The 13,162-nt window shown below is 40.7% G+C and overlaps 1 protein-coding gene across 7 annotated transcripts in view; it reads left to right on the top strand.

The window, feature by feature from the left end:
* The window catches only part of RGS12 (regulator of G protein signaling 12), an 86,376-nt gene that overhangs the window by 47,861 nt on the left and 25,353 nt on the right, over positions 1-13,162 (top strand). For all 7 annotated transcript variants that reach the window (XM_081207592.1, XM_081207591.1, XM_081207590.1 and 4 more), the window contains 7 exons: positions 1,183-1,353; positions 2,492-2,645; positions 3,045-3,133; positions 5,395-5,589; positions 6,695-6,768; positions 7,271-7,397; positions 10,254-10,350. In XM_081207592.1, the coding sequence (XP_081063718.1) occupies positions 1,183-1,353; positions 2,492-2,645; positions 3,045-3,133; positions 5,395-5,589; positions 6,695-6,768; positions 7,271-7,397; positions 10,254-10,350 (907 nt within the window). The remainder of the gene's footprint in view (positions 1-1,182; positions 1,354-2,491; positions 2,646-3,044; positions 3,134-5,394; positions 5,590-6,694; positions 6,769-7,270; positions 7,398-10,253; positions 10,351-13,162) is intronic.

The following is a 13,162-nucleotide window of genomic DNA, read 5'->3' on the forward strand; positions in this document are numbered from 1 at the left end:
GCACTCCTCTGCACCCCAACAGCTTTGTAAGTTATCCAGTTAAACATTTATTTGTTACCTTAAATAAAACCAGATTTTTTTTAACTTGAAAAACTGTTCTGAAAGGGGAGGGTGTTTGTGATTGGTTGGCTTTTGTGATAGCCAGCAACACTGTTCTGAACTGGATGAGTGGCAGCTTTCACTCCCAATCTCAGTGATTAAGAGAAGGCTGTGCATCTGACCAAAACGGAGTGAATGCAGAACCAGAGCAGACTCACTGCGCATGCATTTAGACGTACACGGTATGGGTTTTTTCTCCAGTTCTAGGCTCGATGCTTCTCTTCCACTCACACTCAGTCCCATTCATAATTTCACAGAATCATAGAACAGTAGAGTTGGAAGGGACTCTGAGGGTCATCTAGACCAACCCCCTGCAATGCAGGAATCTCAGCTAAAGCACACATGACAGATAGCCATCCAGCCTCTGCTTAAAAACCTCCAAGGGAAAAGAATACACCAGAGGAGCAATATCACAAAGCAGAAATGAGCAAAATATCCAGAAGGTGCAGAGAGAAGTGAATTCATCAAATTATTTTTATAACATTTTTGAGATACTCTTCATCATATTAGATTTAATGTAATGTGATGTACAACATTAAACATAAATTGGTAAAACTTTCAAGTCTTTAGTTTTTAAGTTACCCAGAATAAGAAATCCCAGTTGTTCTGCAGTGTCTCCAACCAGCATTTCCCCAAGAGATACAGATATAGATACAGATATATTGGACAGGTTGTTTTTTTAATGCAGGGAAGGTAACAGAATCTGCTCATATGCACCAAGGATATGAACTTCAGTTTTCCTGGTGCCATGGATCAGATTCAGCCAAAATGAAGCACTTTTTAAAATTAAGCACTTTTAAGTAGTAAGCACAATCTCTCTTCTTGAAAACACTGGAGTGTAAAAGTCATTGACATGGTAACATTTATGACAATAGTCTTTTATTTGCAGTTGTGCAGGAACTTATTTTATTTACAACAGTTCACGGAAATTAGATGTAGCTTCCATTTTCTTCTTAAACTGCAAGCACTCTTAGGACAAATTACTATCATTATGCTAATGTTTAGCATTTTTAAAAAAACGATGCTTGCAAAAGCTTTATTCAGTGTTGTTGTTTTTGAGATGTTGATGTGTTTGCTTCTCAGATTTTCAACTTGATGAAGTTTGACAGTTATACACGTTTTCTGAAATCTCCACTTTACCAAGACTGTATTTTGGCAGAAGTAGAAGGTCGCCCTGTTCCTGATCCACAGTACGCTCCCAGCAGCCCCACTTCTAAACACAGCTTTGGTTCCGAGAGATCAACACCAAAAAAGGTTTCTGTCTCTTACATGACCAATCATTTACAATCAAGCGTTTTTTGTTTGTTGATTTTCTGGATGTATAGGAAAATGTAACCACTTTTGCTTATACAGTGGTGCCTTGCAAGACGAAAAGAATCCGTTCTGTGATTCTCTTCGTCTAGCGGTTTTTTCGTCTTGCGAAGCAAGCCCATTGAAGGATTAGTGGATTAGCGCTTTTAGCGGCTTATCTGCTGATCGGATCAGCTGATAAGCGGCTTAGTGGCTTAGAAAAAGGGGGGGAACCAGCAGGAACTCGCAAGACATTTTCGTCTTGCGAAGCAAGCCCATAGGAAATTCGTTTTGCGAAGCACCTCCAAAACAGAAAACTCTTTCGTCTAGTGGGTTTTCCGTCTTGCGAGGCATTCATCTTGCGGGGCACCACTGTAGTGCCCTATGTTGACATGAGGGTCTGGGTCAGATGTATTGAATGTGCTAAAGTGAGCCTCAAGCTTATTTTGCCACCTTCCTTCTATTTTTTCTAGCACCACAGCAAAAGATCAGAAGCATTCTGTTCCACATTTAGATGAGTTGCAGTTCCACATGATATCTGTATTGGTGCAAGAATTTACAGAACTTACAGATTTGGGATAACAGAGTTTGGGTTGCAAGGGCCCCCATAACTGCTAGAGTTTGTGAATGTTAGAAAATAAGAAAGGGGTAGGATTTAGCTGATTTTTGGAGTATTGAAGGGAAGAAGTTAGGTCAGTGGAAAAATTACGGGCTAAGCTCCCTTTCCAGGCCAGGGTCTCACCTGGATAGAAGCCATTAATCTGGCCCAGCAGGGGAAATCCTTGTGTCTGTGCCAATGGAGATTACTACAGGAAAACTCACCTTTTAAAACTAGACTTGGAATAGCAGAGAGAATGGGGATGAGCAGACAGAAGAGGAGGAGTTGCTTGGAAGGAGTTTTTTGGGAAGGAGAAGCAGGAAGTGGAGTGTGCTCTCTTGTCACATGCGAAGGGAAAGAAGAGAGAGCCCAAGGCTTGTATGAAAGGTTAGTTGTGAATTGGGCTATAATAATTAGCTATATCGGAAAGTATAAGTGCTGCTCTGATTAAATTAGCACAACATTTCCAGCTGTTTTTCTTTTTTTAAAATTACATTATGATAGTTAAGTGGAAAATCCAAGTCTGGGCGATCTTTAAATGAAGAATCGGGAGAGGAAGACCTTGAAAGGAAAAAAAAAGGAACATTTTTTTCGTGGTCTAGAAGCAAGAGTTTGGGGAGATCTCAGAAGAAAAAGGAGAATGGTGATTATCCCAAAGGTAAGTTTTAATATTAAAATAATGATATTATTAATGATATTATCATTATGATTACTAACGGTATTATTCGTCTGAAGTCTGAACATCTCTACAACATAAGTCATAGCCATATTTGAAGCTTCTTGTTCAGAGTTCCATACTTTTGATGGTCACAGCAGCTTAATTTGCAAACATAGAATTATAGCCACTGTTTATAGTCTCAAGCATGTTTAGTTGACTGCAGTGGACAGAGCATTATGTGTTTTTTTATCTTAAAGCATGATTAGGAAGCTGTTTCCTTAATTCTACACGGGACATGTACTCAGCATTTTATTTGAAAATTCTGCTCTGGTGATTTAAAGTTGTCTAATAAGATTGTTACTATATGTTTCAATTAATTGCACTATCCGTGTTTTTAAGATTGCTGTACAGATTCCTCTCATGCCAATGGATTGTCCTACAGACATGCATCTCAAGACTCATTGTCATCATCTGCAAGTCTTGAAATGGTAAGGCTTGCATATTAGGACCATAAATATGTCAGGGAGAGCATGGGGGTAAAAACTTGAATAACTGTACTCCCTAAGTTAAAACACCCGGAGATGAGTCAGAAAAATGCTGCTCAGTAGGCAAAAGTCCAGCTGCCAGACAGAAAATAGGATGTGGTGTTTCATTATGTAAAAATAATGTGCGAATGTTAAAGGAGAGAACAAGTTTTGCATTTTAAATAGTATAGATAATCAAAATGCAGCTACATTCAATAATTTGCTACTATAATTGAAAATATGCGTGCGTATGTATATACATATATACATATAAAATGAAAGGTGAAAGATTTTTATTTTTTTTTTAAGACAGCAAATCACACTGAACACAGCCTGGCCAAAGTTAAACATTTTGAAGGCCCTTTGATATCCATGGCATATGCTTAACTCGTAATTCAATGGAGCTTGCTGCTTATCTTTGAAAGGGTCATTCGCATTGCTTTAAAAACGTTATCAAGTAGGAACATAAAGATCTTTCACATCCCCTGTTGCTTTAACTGGAGATGCCATGGATTGAACCCAGAATCTACTACATGCAAAGCAGGCGATCTATCACTAAACTATGTATTTTATCTGAAGGACGTATGCTCTAGTGAGAATCATATTGCATACTGTAGTAATTTGCATTTATAAGACATTTTTTCTAGCCTAGCACCCTAAACATTTGTGTTTTGTAATAATATTTTGCATTTCATGTGCCTCTTTGATGCTCAGGTTGTTTGATATTGAATATATATTGAATATATATATATATAGAATATATAGTTGGCTGGCTAACAGTTTTAACATTTTTATACACATTATTATATGCTGAAGCATATGCATTACTGCGCATATGTTTCCTAAAATAAAGAATCATAGAAACATAGAATAGAATTGTAGAGTTGGAAGGGACTTCAAGGGTCATCTAGTCCAACTCTCTACAATTCAGGAATCCCAATTAAGCATCCATGACAGATGGCCATCCAACCTCTGCTTAAAAGCCTCTAAGGAAGGAGAGTCTACAATCTCCCAAGGGAGTCCGTTCCACTGTCTAACAGTTCTTGCTGTCAGAAAGTTCTTCCTGATGTTTAGTCAGAATCTCCTTTCTTGTAGCTTGAAGCCATTGGTTCGAGTCTTACCCTCCAGAGCAGGAGAAAACAAGCTTGTTCCCTCTTGCTTGTAACAGGCTTTGAGATACTTGAAGATGGCTACCTTATCTCCTCTCAGTCTCCTCTTTCCCAGGCTAAACATACCCATCTTCTTCAACTGTTCCTCATAAGGCTTGGTTTCCAGGTCAACTTGGTTGCCCACCTCTGCACGTATTCCAGCTTGTCAGCATCCTTCTTAGATCCTTCTTAAGAGCACATAAACATGCAACAATACTATACATGCAAAAATACTTATAGATAAAAAATGTGTTGCAGATATACCGTATTTTTCGCCCTATAGGATGCACCGGCCCATAAGACGCACCTAGTTATTTTGGGGGGGGGAATCAAGGGAAATTTTTTTATTTCCCCCCCCAGGTTTGCGCAGCCATCCCCAAGCTAGAAGAGGGAGACGGAGCGCTCCGTCTCCCTCTTCTGCCTTCAGGGACAGCTTGCCCCGCTGTCCCCCGAGTTTGTGGGGCTGGCGGGGGGAGAAGCAAGCTTGCTTCTCCCCCCCCCCCGCCAGCCTCCAGATCAGGTTGGGGAATAGTGGGGTGGCGGCGCTCCGCCTCCCTGCTATCCCCCGAGCTTGTGGGGCTTCAGGCTGTTGCCCGCAAGCCTTGCGAGCCCGCGGGACATCCCGCCAGGCTTGCAAGACTTGCGGATAGCTTCCTGAAACCTGGAGAGCGAGAGGGGTGCGCACCGACCCCTCTCGCTCTCCAGGCTTCAGCGAAAGCCTGCATTCGCCCCATAGGACGCACACACATTTCCCCTTCATTTTTGGAGGGGAAAAAGTGCGTCCTATAGGGCGAAAAATACGGTAGTTCACCATAAGGCTTGACTCTTTCATCCCTGCTAGCCCTCATTAACAAGGAGAGAGTAGTGTGTAGAATGGCAGCTTCCTATAAGAGACTAACAATATTTAATTCTGCTTGCACAATAATTTAACAAAGGAAAGTTAAACATCAAGTATTTTTCTTTACAAAACATACAGTGGTATTTGGCTTGTTCTGCTGTTTTCCAAGTAGCCTTTCTTCTCTGCTTGTTATTTTCATTTCACGTTGAATATTAACCTGCGGTCTTGTCTCTTGAAAGTTTGACTCCTATAGGGCATCTGCAACTGAGAAAGAGAAGACTTCTAAATGCTGCCATATAAGCCTTCCAGATGGCTCATCATATACAATGGCTGTTAAAGCTGGATTCTCAATCAAAGAAATGTTATCTGGATTCTGTGAGAAACAAGGCATTAACATAGCTGCAGTAGATTTGTTTCTAATTGGTGGAGACAAGGTACTTAATTTGGTATTCTAAGCATTGCCTGCATGTTCACAGTCTAGCAGACATTTTGTTTTATTTAACAGGATTTGTATACCACTTAGTTATCAAAACCTACAAGTTGTTTACATAACATATGAAACATACTTTAAAAGTACTGATAAAGTCAGATGTTAAAAACAAGTTCACAAAAGAAAAAATTAAACTATAAATAAATTCAACAGGTTTTAAACTATACATAATAAAATACATATTAAAATACATGTCAGAAAATGTTTGAGTAGGATTGCTTAAACAAAAGTTTTAGCTGACAGTAAAAACAATACCATGAAGGATACCATGAAGGACAGGGGATACCAGAATATAGGTGCTGACACACCGAAGGATCAGTTTCTTGCATGTGAAGAACAAACATTATGTGGCACTTCTAAAAGTGCCAATATCACAGATCAACATGGTTGAATGTGCTTATATGGGGAGATGAGAGAAAAGGAAAAGGGAATAGGGAGGGAAGAGGAAAGCAAGCATTGGAGCAACTGATTCTTCATTGGCCAATAGAAGAATCCAGGTTCCTGGGAGGCAGGGTGTGTAGTCTACCAGGAGACCTTGGTCTCATGCCTCCCATCAGCTCTGCAGTCACAGGGCGATTGGCAGGTGGAGTAGTTATGAATTTCCAAAATCCTTTGTCACTTTCTTTATCTGCATTTATTTCTGATATTGCATGACATTGCTTTTAATAATAATGTTATGTACATTAACACAAAATGAGAACATAATTTTAAAATATGTTGCATACATACGCACATACTGTTCTTGTACAATATTTCCCATAATGAGTGGGAGAGGGAGGAAGAGGCAGTTTCTGCACTTGGTTCCTTAGGTGTTAGAAAGGTGCGGAGTTTGCAATCCTCTTCCTCAGCTATTCCCAACAAAGCAGGTAGGCATGAGGAATCACCTTGAAATATGAATATATATGTATTCCACAAAATCTCAGAAAAGTCCTAAGTAGTAGTTTGCACTGTACTGAAAGTAAGGCTGTTTCCCGTTTTTGATAGATTAATCCCCCCCCCCTAAATACCATTTCTATTACCATGTTCTTCTGTTCCTTCTATGGTTGTAGCCACTTGTATTGCATCAGGACAGCAGCATTCTGGATTCTCGAGCTCTTCGTTTAGAAAAGAGAACTTTATTTCGGTAAGGGAAAAACCTCCTTCTCCTGTGGCTTTTAAAGTTGATAGCACATTGTGTCCCATTTCTCTGCCTGAGGCAGAACAGGAGCATGAGATCTCGTGAGATACCACTGAAATCTCACAAGATCTTGTGTGCTCTGTGAGATCTCACAAGATTTCGGTGAGAGATCTCACCGGAAACTGGGGCCACTGCCAGCGCTGCTTCTCCACCAGCGGCAGGGCAGGCTGGTTTTCAGCTTCTTCGACAGAAGCTACTCTGAATGTTGTACCAGAACAGCAGGTTTGGGGCAATTGCTGCAGAGACAATAATTGCAGTCTTTCTCAAGAACGCAAAGGGTGCAGTAGATCTGTAAAACTGATGCGCCTATAAGTGAAGCTACACTGAACAAAATACATTGTTCACAGCTTCTCATGTATTCAGATACCCTAACATGATTGCAGAATTCTTATATGTGCTGAATGGCTTTTAATGGCAAAGACTTACTGAATGTTTTCATATATTTTAGGTTGGATCTCATTCCTATCAATAGATCTGTTGGCTTAAAAGCTAAACCTACCAAACCAGTAACAGAAGTCCTTCGACCAGTGGTTGCAAAATATGGTTTAAATCTTAATAATCTTGTGGCAAGGCTAGTAAGTAATTTATTAGAATATGTTTAAAATCTTTAGCTTTGCTTATCTGCAGAAGAATATACAGGTTTTTTATAGCATATTTGTAATACCTTTATATAGGAAGCACCATATATTGAAGTACAAATAATACAGTCAACGCATTTCATTCCGGGGTTTTTTTTAGAAAAACAAAACACCTATTTGTCAGTTACTTTGATCCCACTTAATATACAAGATTTTTAAGCTTATTTGGGACACCATTATCCTTTACTTCTGAACTCTCTTTTTCTATTACTGATATATGTTTGAAGACTCTAGATGCATGTGTGCATTTACTTTTGCAGTTATCAAATCCGAAAGAATAGAAAGTAAAGGTAGATAGCAATAATATGTGTGTTAACACTATTATTCATGCGAGACACCCTATTAAATACCTCTTCTCCTGAAACATGAATAGCTTTGTTTTAGGATATGATCTCTTATCTTCAGATCTGTCTGAGTCCAAAAAAGGTAGGACGATGGTCTTCACAGCCCAGTAAACCTGGGCTGATCAGGAATGTATTGCCATGAAACATACAACAATTAAAGATTTGTAGGGCAGCTAATCTAACTGCACTTCCGGCAGCGTGGTTCAAACTTAAGAGGACATACAAATCTCTGATATATTTAAAAAAGAATCGGGTTCAAAGGGAAGCATGGCAATGCTTAATAGAAGCCTCCTTTTGGAGAGTAGTTGCAAAAGAATGGTAAAGCACCCCATCTGAAGTGGAATATGCTATCCGACTGGGGTCTGGGAAACAAATTTCCATTCTCTATATCCAAGCAACCAACCCAAAATCACAAGCAGTGCTAGCCCAGAATGGCCCTCAGTTACTATAGAGCAGGGGTGCCCAAACGTTTTTCAAAGAGGGCCAGATTTGATGAAGTGAACGTGCGTGAGGGCCGACCAGAGTTGCTGAGCTTTTTTTAGGATTTTACCCCAGGACATATACTGCCATGGGGGGCTGGATTAAATCAGCTGGCAGGCCGGATTAGACCCCCGAAATAGACTTTGGACATGCCTGCTATAGAGGAAGTGTGTCAGTTTACTGTAAATCTCAAACAAGGCAAAGTCCTAGGGTAGATAATATTCCTTCTGAGCTATTTAAAGCCAGTGTTGAATAGTGGGCCCAACTGCTAGTCGCCTTGTTTACCAGCATCGATCAGTCAGCAATTATTCCTGACAATTGGGGATTAGCAATTATCATACCACAATATAAGAAAGGGAATAGATCTGAACCATCTAATTATAGACCGATTAGTCTTTAAAGTATAATTAGTAAACTAGACGCTGCCCACCTCTGTAATAAACTAGTGGATTGGATGAATCAGGAAGACATTCTAGCAGAGGCACAAGCAGGATTTAGGGTGGAGCTGTCAACCATAGATCAAGGACTTGTGCTCCAACATGATAACAGAATAAATGATGCTAGGAGGGAACTGCAGTCCAAGAAAGGAAAAGAACACCTAGGTAGTTTAAATGAATTCACATCTCCAGGGCCTGATGAGCTGCACCCAAAGGTACAAAAAGAGCTTGTGGGTGTGATCTCTGAGCCTCTGTCTATCATCTTTGAGAATTCTTGGAGAACAGGTGAGGTCCCTGTAGACTGGAGGAGGGCAATTCAGAAAGGGAGGAAAAGACAAGCCTGGTAACTTCTGACTGGTCAGCTTGACATTGATACCAGAAAAGGTCCTAGAACTGATAATTAAACTGTTGGCCTGTGAGCACTTAGAAAAGGATACTATGATTAGTAAGACCCAGCACGGGTTTCCCAAAAACAAGTCATGCCAGATGAGTCTCCAGTGACACAGCTGGATCTTGAAGCACCCCAGGCTGCGAACCTGATCTTACCAAGCAGCTTCACCTCTTCACCAAGCAGAACCTTGGTATAACTTGGTATAACTTACAAATCAGCTTATTAATAATTTCAGATTGCTTTGCCACCATCCTACAGACTGACCTGTCCCAAAAACCAGTCGTTGTCACTGGATTGCATCTTCTCCCAAGCTGGGATCCTTGTTGATGGCTTTTTGGTTATGTTTTAACTCAGATGTCTCCCAGAGTAAAAATCATAGTAACTATGACCTAGATTTTTTACTATCGTTATTTTTATTAAGAAAGTTATTACCTGTCCTTCACCAGCAGGTCCCATGCCAATTTAACAGTACAGCCATTTTTTCAATTCTATTTGATATAGTTGGTGGTAAAGTTGCTGAACTGTTCTAGCAATTAATAAAGTTTGCCATGTAAGGAGCTAATCCCCTATATTTTGCATTTTCCCTGGGATTGGCCAACTCAAGAGAATGGGTTAGCACAGCAGCACATAAAATATCAAATTGGCTACTCATAAAAGAATCTGTTCAAGGAGCCAAAGCTGGGAGGGCATAACAATTTTATTCTGCTTTGGACAAGTCAGTAATGTCCCATTTCCATTCTTACAATTGTTTGAGTAAAACACACTATCAATAGTTACATTGAAATCACACAGAGCCCACTAAAATACATCCAAGCAGTAATACTTCAGGATGATCAAATAAAATGTAAAATAGCTAGCGATTTTTACTTGAGGTGGAATTGCTACTTATAATTAGCTATCCTCCTCCTCACAGACCCCCTTAAGCCTTTGGTTTCTAGAGGTTAAATAGCTTCCTGGGCCGCTCTCCATAGAGCCACCAGGTGGACACAATAACTTCTCACAGGGAGATGCTCCAGCAGGTAAATGAAGATGGCTTCCGCAGTCTCTAGCTGATAACTTATGTACAGCAATTCTTTGTTATATAGTGAATTTTTAAGACAAGAACTTAAAATTAGTTTGTTTTATCAAAATTTGACCACAGAATGGTGAACAGGAACCATTAGATCTTGGTGTTCCCATCTCTAATCTTGATGGACAACGGGTTATTCTAGATGAAAGGCAACCAAAAAAAGGAAAAGGTAAGCAGTTCTGAAATGGTTATTTCTGATTCGTCTACTGCTTTCTTCACATTCCTAGAAATACAGCCTTGCCCACCCTTCAGCTGTTTTAGAACTAGTGCTTTTTTCTAGAAAAGTAGGTGCCGGTACTCACCTATTTACATTTAGGTGAGTACAGTAATTACATTTAGTTGTTACAGTAAGTGTCACACTTTTTATGCAAATAAAGAATAAAAAGTGCAGGAATGTTTGAAACCTGCAAGCAGAAACCTGGAATTTTATTAGCACTGTATCAGAGGGGTATTTCAGAACTCTGGTTTTTGTATTTAGCTGCTTTCTCTGTTCTGAACAGGGATCCTTGCTTTTGGTGGCCGAAGATTGGGTTAGGGAATTGTAAGGTGGGAAATCTGAATGCTACTATAGTCAGTGTGTTGAGCAGAAAGTGGCAAGGCAGTGGGAGTGTTTCAGGTAAGGAAGTTCAGTCAAATGAGAGCTGTTCCTTTTCTCACAATATTCTGTAGTTTTTGGCAGTCAACCCTGGCTGTGAAGCATCTGGTGCTGATTGCTTGGTCAATAAGACATCAGGCACCCAGGGCTTGATCCTGGATGGGCAATCCGGTATGGTTTGTGTGATTGAGACTTGCTTCTTAGATGAGGTAGAAAGGATTAATCTGTCCCATCTTTGTCTACCAGGTTTCCTATTGCAGCAGCAAGCTAACATTGGCAGGGAGATGGAACTTTAGTAATCTGCTGTGAATCCACCTCTTTGTCTAGGCCCTTTCTGGCAAGCTCTGTTAAAGTAAATAAATCTTGGCATCAGATAGTATCTCCCTGACCAAGCTTACAGAGCTGATTTCATTGACCAAGCCTGCATGGGAACCATGGGCCTGTCTTAATACAGTGGTGCCCCGCAAGACGAATGCCTCGCAAGACGGAAAACTCGCTAGACGAAAGAGTTTTCCGTTTTGGAGGTGCTTCGCAAAACGAATTTCCTATGGGCTTGCTTCACAAAACGACAATGTCTTGCGAGTTCCTGCTGGTTTTTTTCCCCTCCCCCCTTTTTCTAAGCCGCTAAGCCGCTTATCAGCTGATCCGATCAGCAGATTAGACGCTAATAGCGCTAATAGCGCTAATCCTTCAATGGGCTTGCTTCGCAAGATGAAAAAACCGCTAGACGAAGAGAATCACGGAACGGATTCTTTTCGTCTTGTGAGGCACCACTGTACTGGGTCCCACCCATATTGTACCATATATGTATATACAGCATAAGCATATGCGCATGTATAGATTGGGGGAGTTTAGCATAACTCCTTTGTCATGAATATGGATTTTCTGTAGCCTCTATTTGCAGGGAGAGGGGTTGCTATTAAAATAGTCTACCCCTGGAGACGGAAGGATCCAGATGGATTCCTGACAGTTCTGGAGGTGTTTCCTAGTGCCAGAAATGGGTAAATGATCAAAATAGTTGACATTATAAAGCTATAGCACTTTCTCCCACTCGTTAGAGGCAATAGTTTCCTGTGGACCAGGGAGAAGGGATGGTAGCTAGTGTGATACTAGAAGAAGGCATGCAACATGTCCGATGAGACTTAGGTTAGAGCCTATTGCATTGCAGTAATAGTGGGATAGTTACAACTAATATGCTTTTCCACCTTTAGAAATGTATTGTTAGCAACACTTTGAGTGAAGATTAATTGGGCAAAACTAAAATCAAAGTTGTAATTAATTTTCTCCTCCTCCTCTGAACGAATTACATATTTATGCACTCTTCAGGCATGGACATTAGTATGTTTATAGATTTAAATGCATGCCTTTAAAAAATCTAAATAATATAAGGCAGAGGTTTTCAACCTTTTTGGGTCCATGGCTTCCTTGACCAACTACGTACATTATTTCTGTGGCACCCCATGGGGCTCAGGAGCCCAGTTATGTCACTCCTTGCCTGCAGAGCTGGCAGTCTCTCACCCCTTTTTGAACACCCTCCCTTGTGGAGTGTTCCCTCAGCCTCCTTGCTCCTCTCCTCTCCTTGGGAATCCTCTGGGCAGCCACTGCTGCCGCCCCTGGTCTCTGAGCTGCCCCCCCCCGCCCCAAAGACAGGTGTTTCCTTGCACTGCCCCACAGGGGCCTGAGAAGCACCCCTGTCCAGCCCCAGAGCCCTATTCTCCTGGGAAGCTTGTAGCCAGGGCTGTTGCAACAAATAGCTGTGCAAGCCTTTTAGGAGGCAGAGATGCAAGAGGGCATCTGAGAAGGGAGAGAAGGAAAGAGGGACAGAGGCTAGTGTTGCCTGCGGCACCCCTGACCATCAATCAAGGCACCCCAGGTTGCCACGGCACACTGGTTGAAAACCACTGATGTAAGGGAATATGCTATCATTTACAAGTATTCCAATAAAAATATTTCCAAGGGTGATATCCAACTAAGTCATAGTAGACCCATTGAAATCAGTGGACTTCAATTATGTAAGGTCAGCGATTTCATTGAGCCTACTCTGAGTATGCCTAGCAGTAGGTTTCACCTGAAGTAAAACTAGAATTGGCTTGAGTACAACATAGCATTTAATCCACACTACAGTCACATTACTGAATGTTTTTCCTAATCAAATATTTCTAGTCACCCACCTTTGGCTGTGGGGAGAGCTTTTCAGATATTTAAATTGCATTTAAAATTAACATGAAATGCTTTTTAGTTGTGTTTTGCTAAATGCAAATCAAATTAATGTGCTTAATCAGATCTCTAGGGTAGTGGAAACATTTCCCCCAATACAAAATTTCCCATAAAACCCACATCACTGTCTTCATGTTTGCTCAGTGTAGATCACTGGAGCTATTCTAGG

This window comes from Podarcis bocagei (assembly GCF_964188305.1).
Source record: "Podarcis bocagei genome assembly, chromosome: 9".
Taxonomy (NCBI): domain Eukaryota; kingdom Metazoa; phylum Chordata; class Lepidosauria; order Squamata; family Lacertidae; genus Podarcis; species Podarcis bocagei.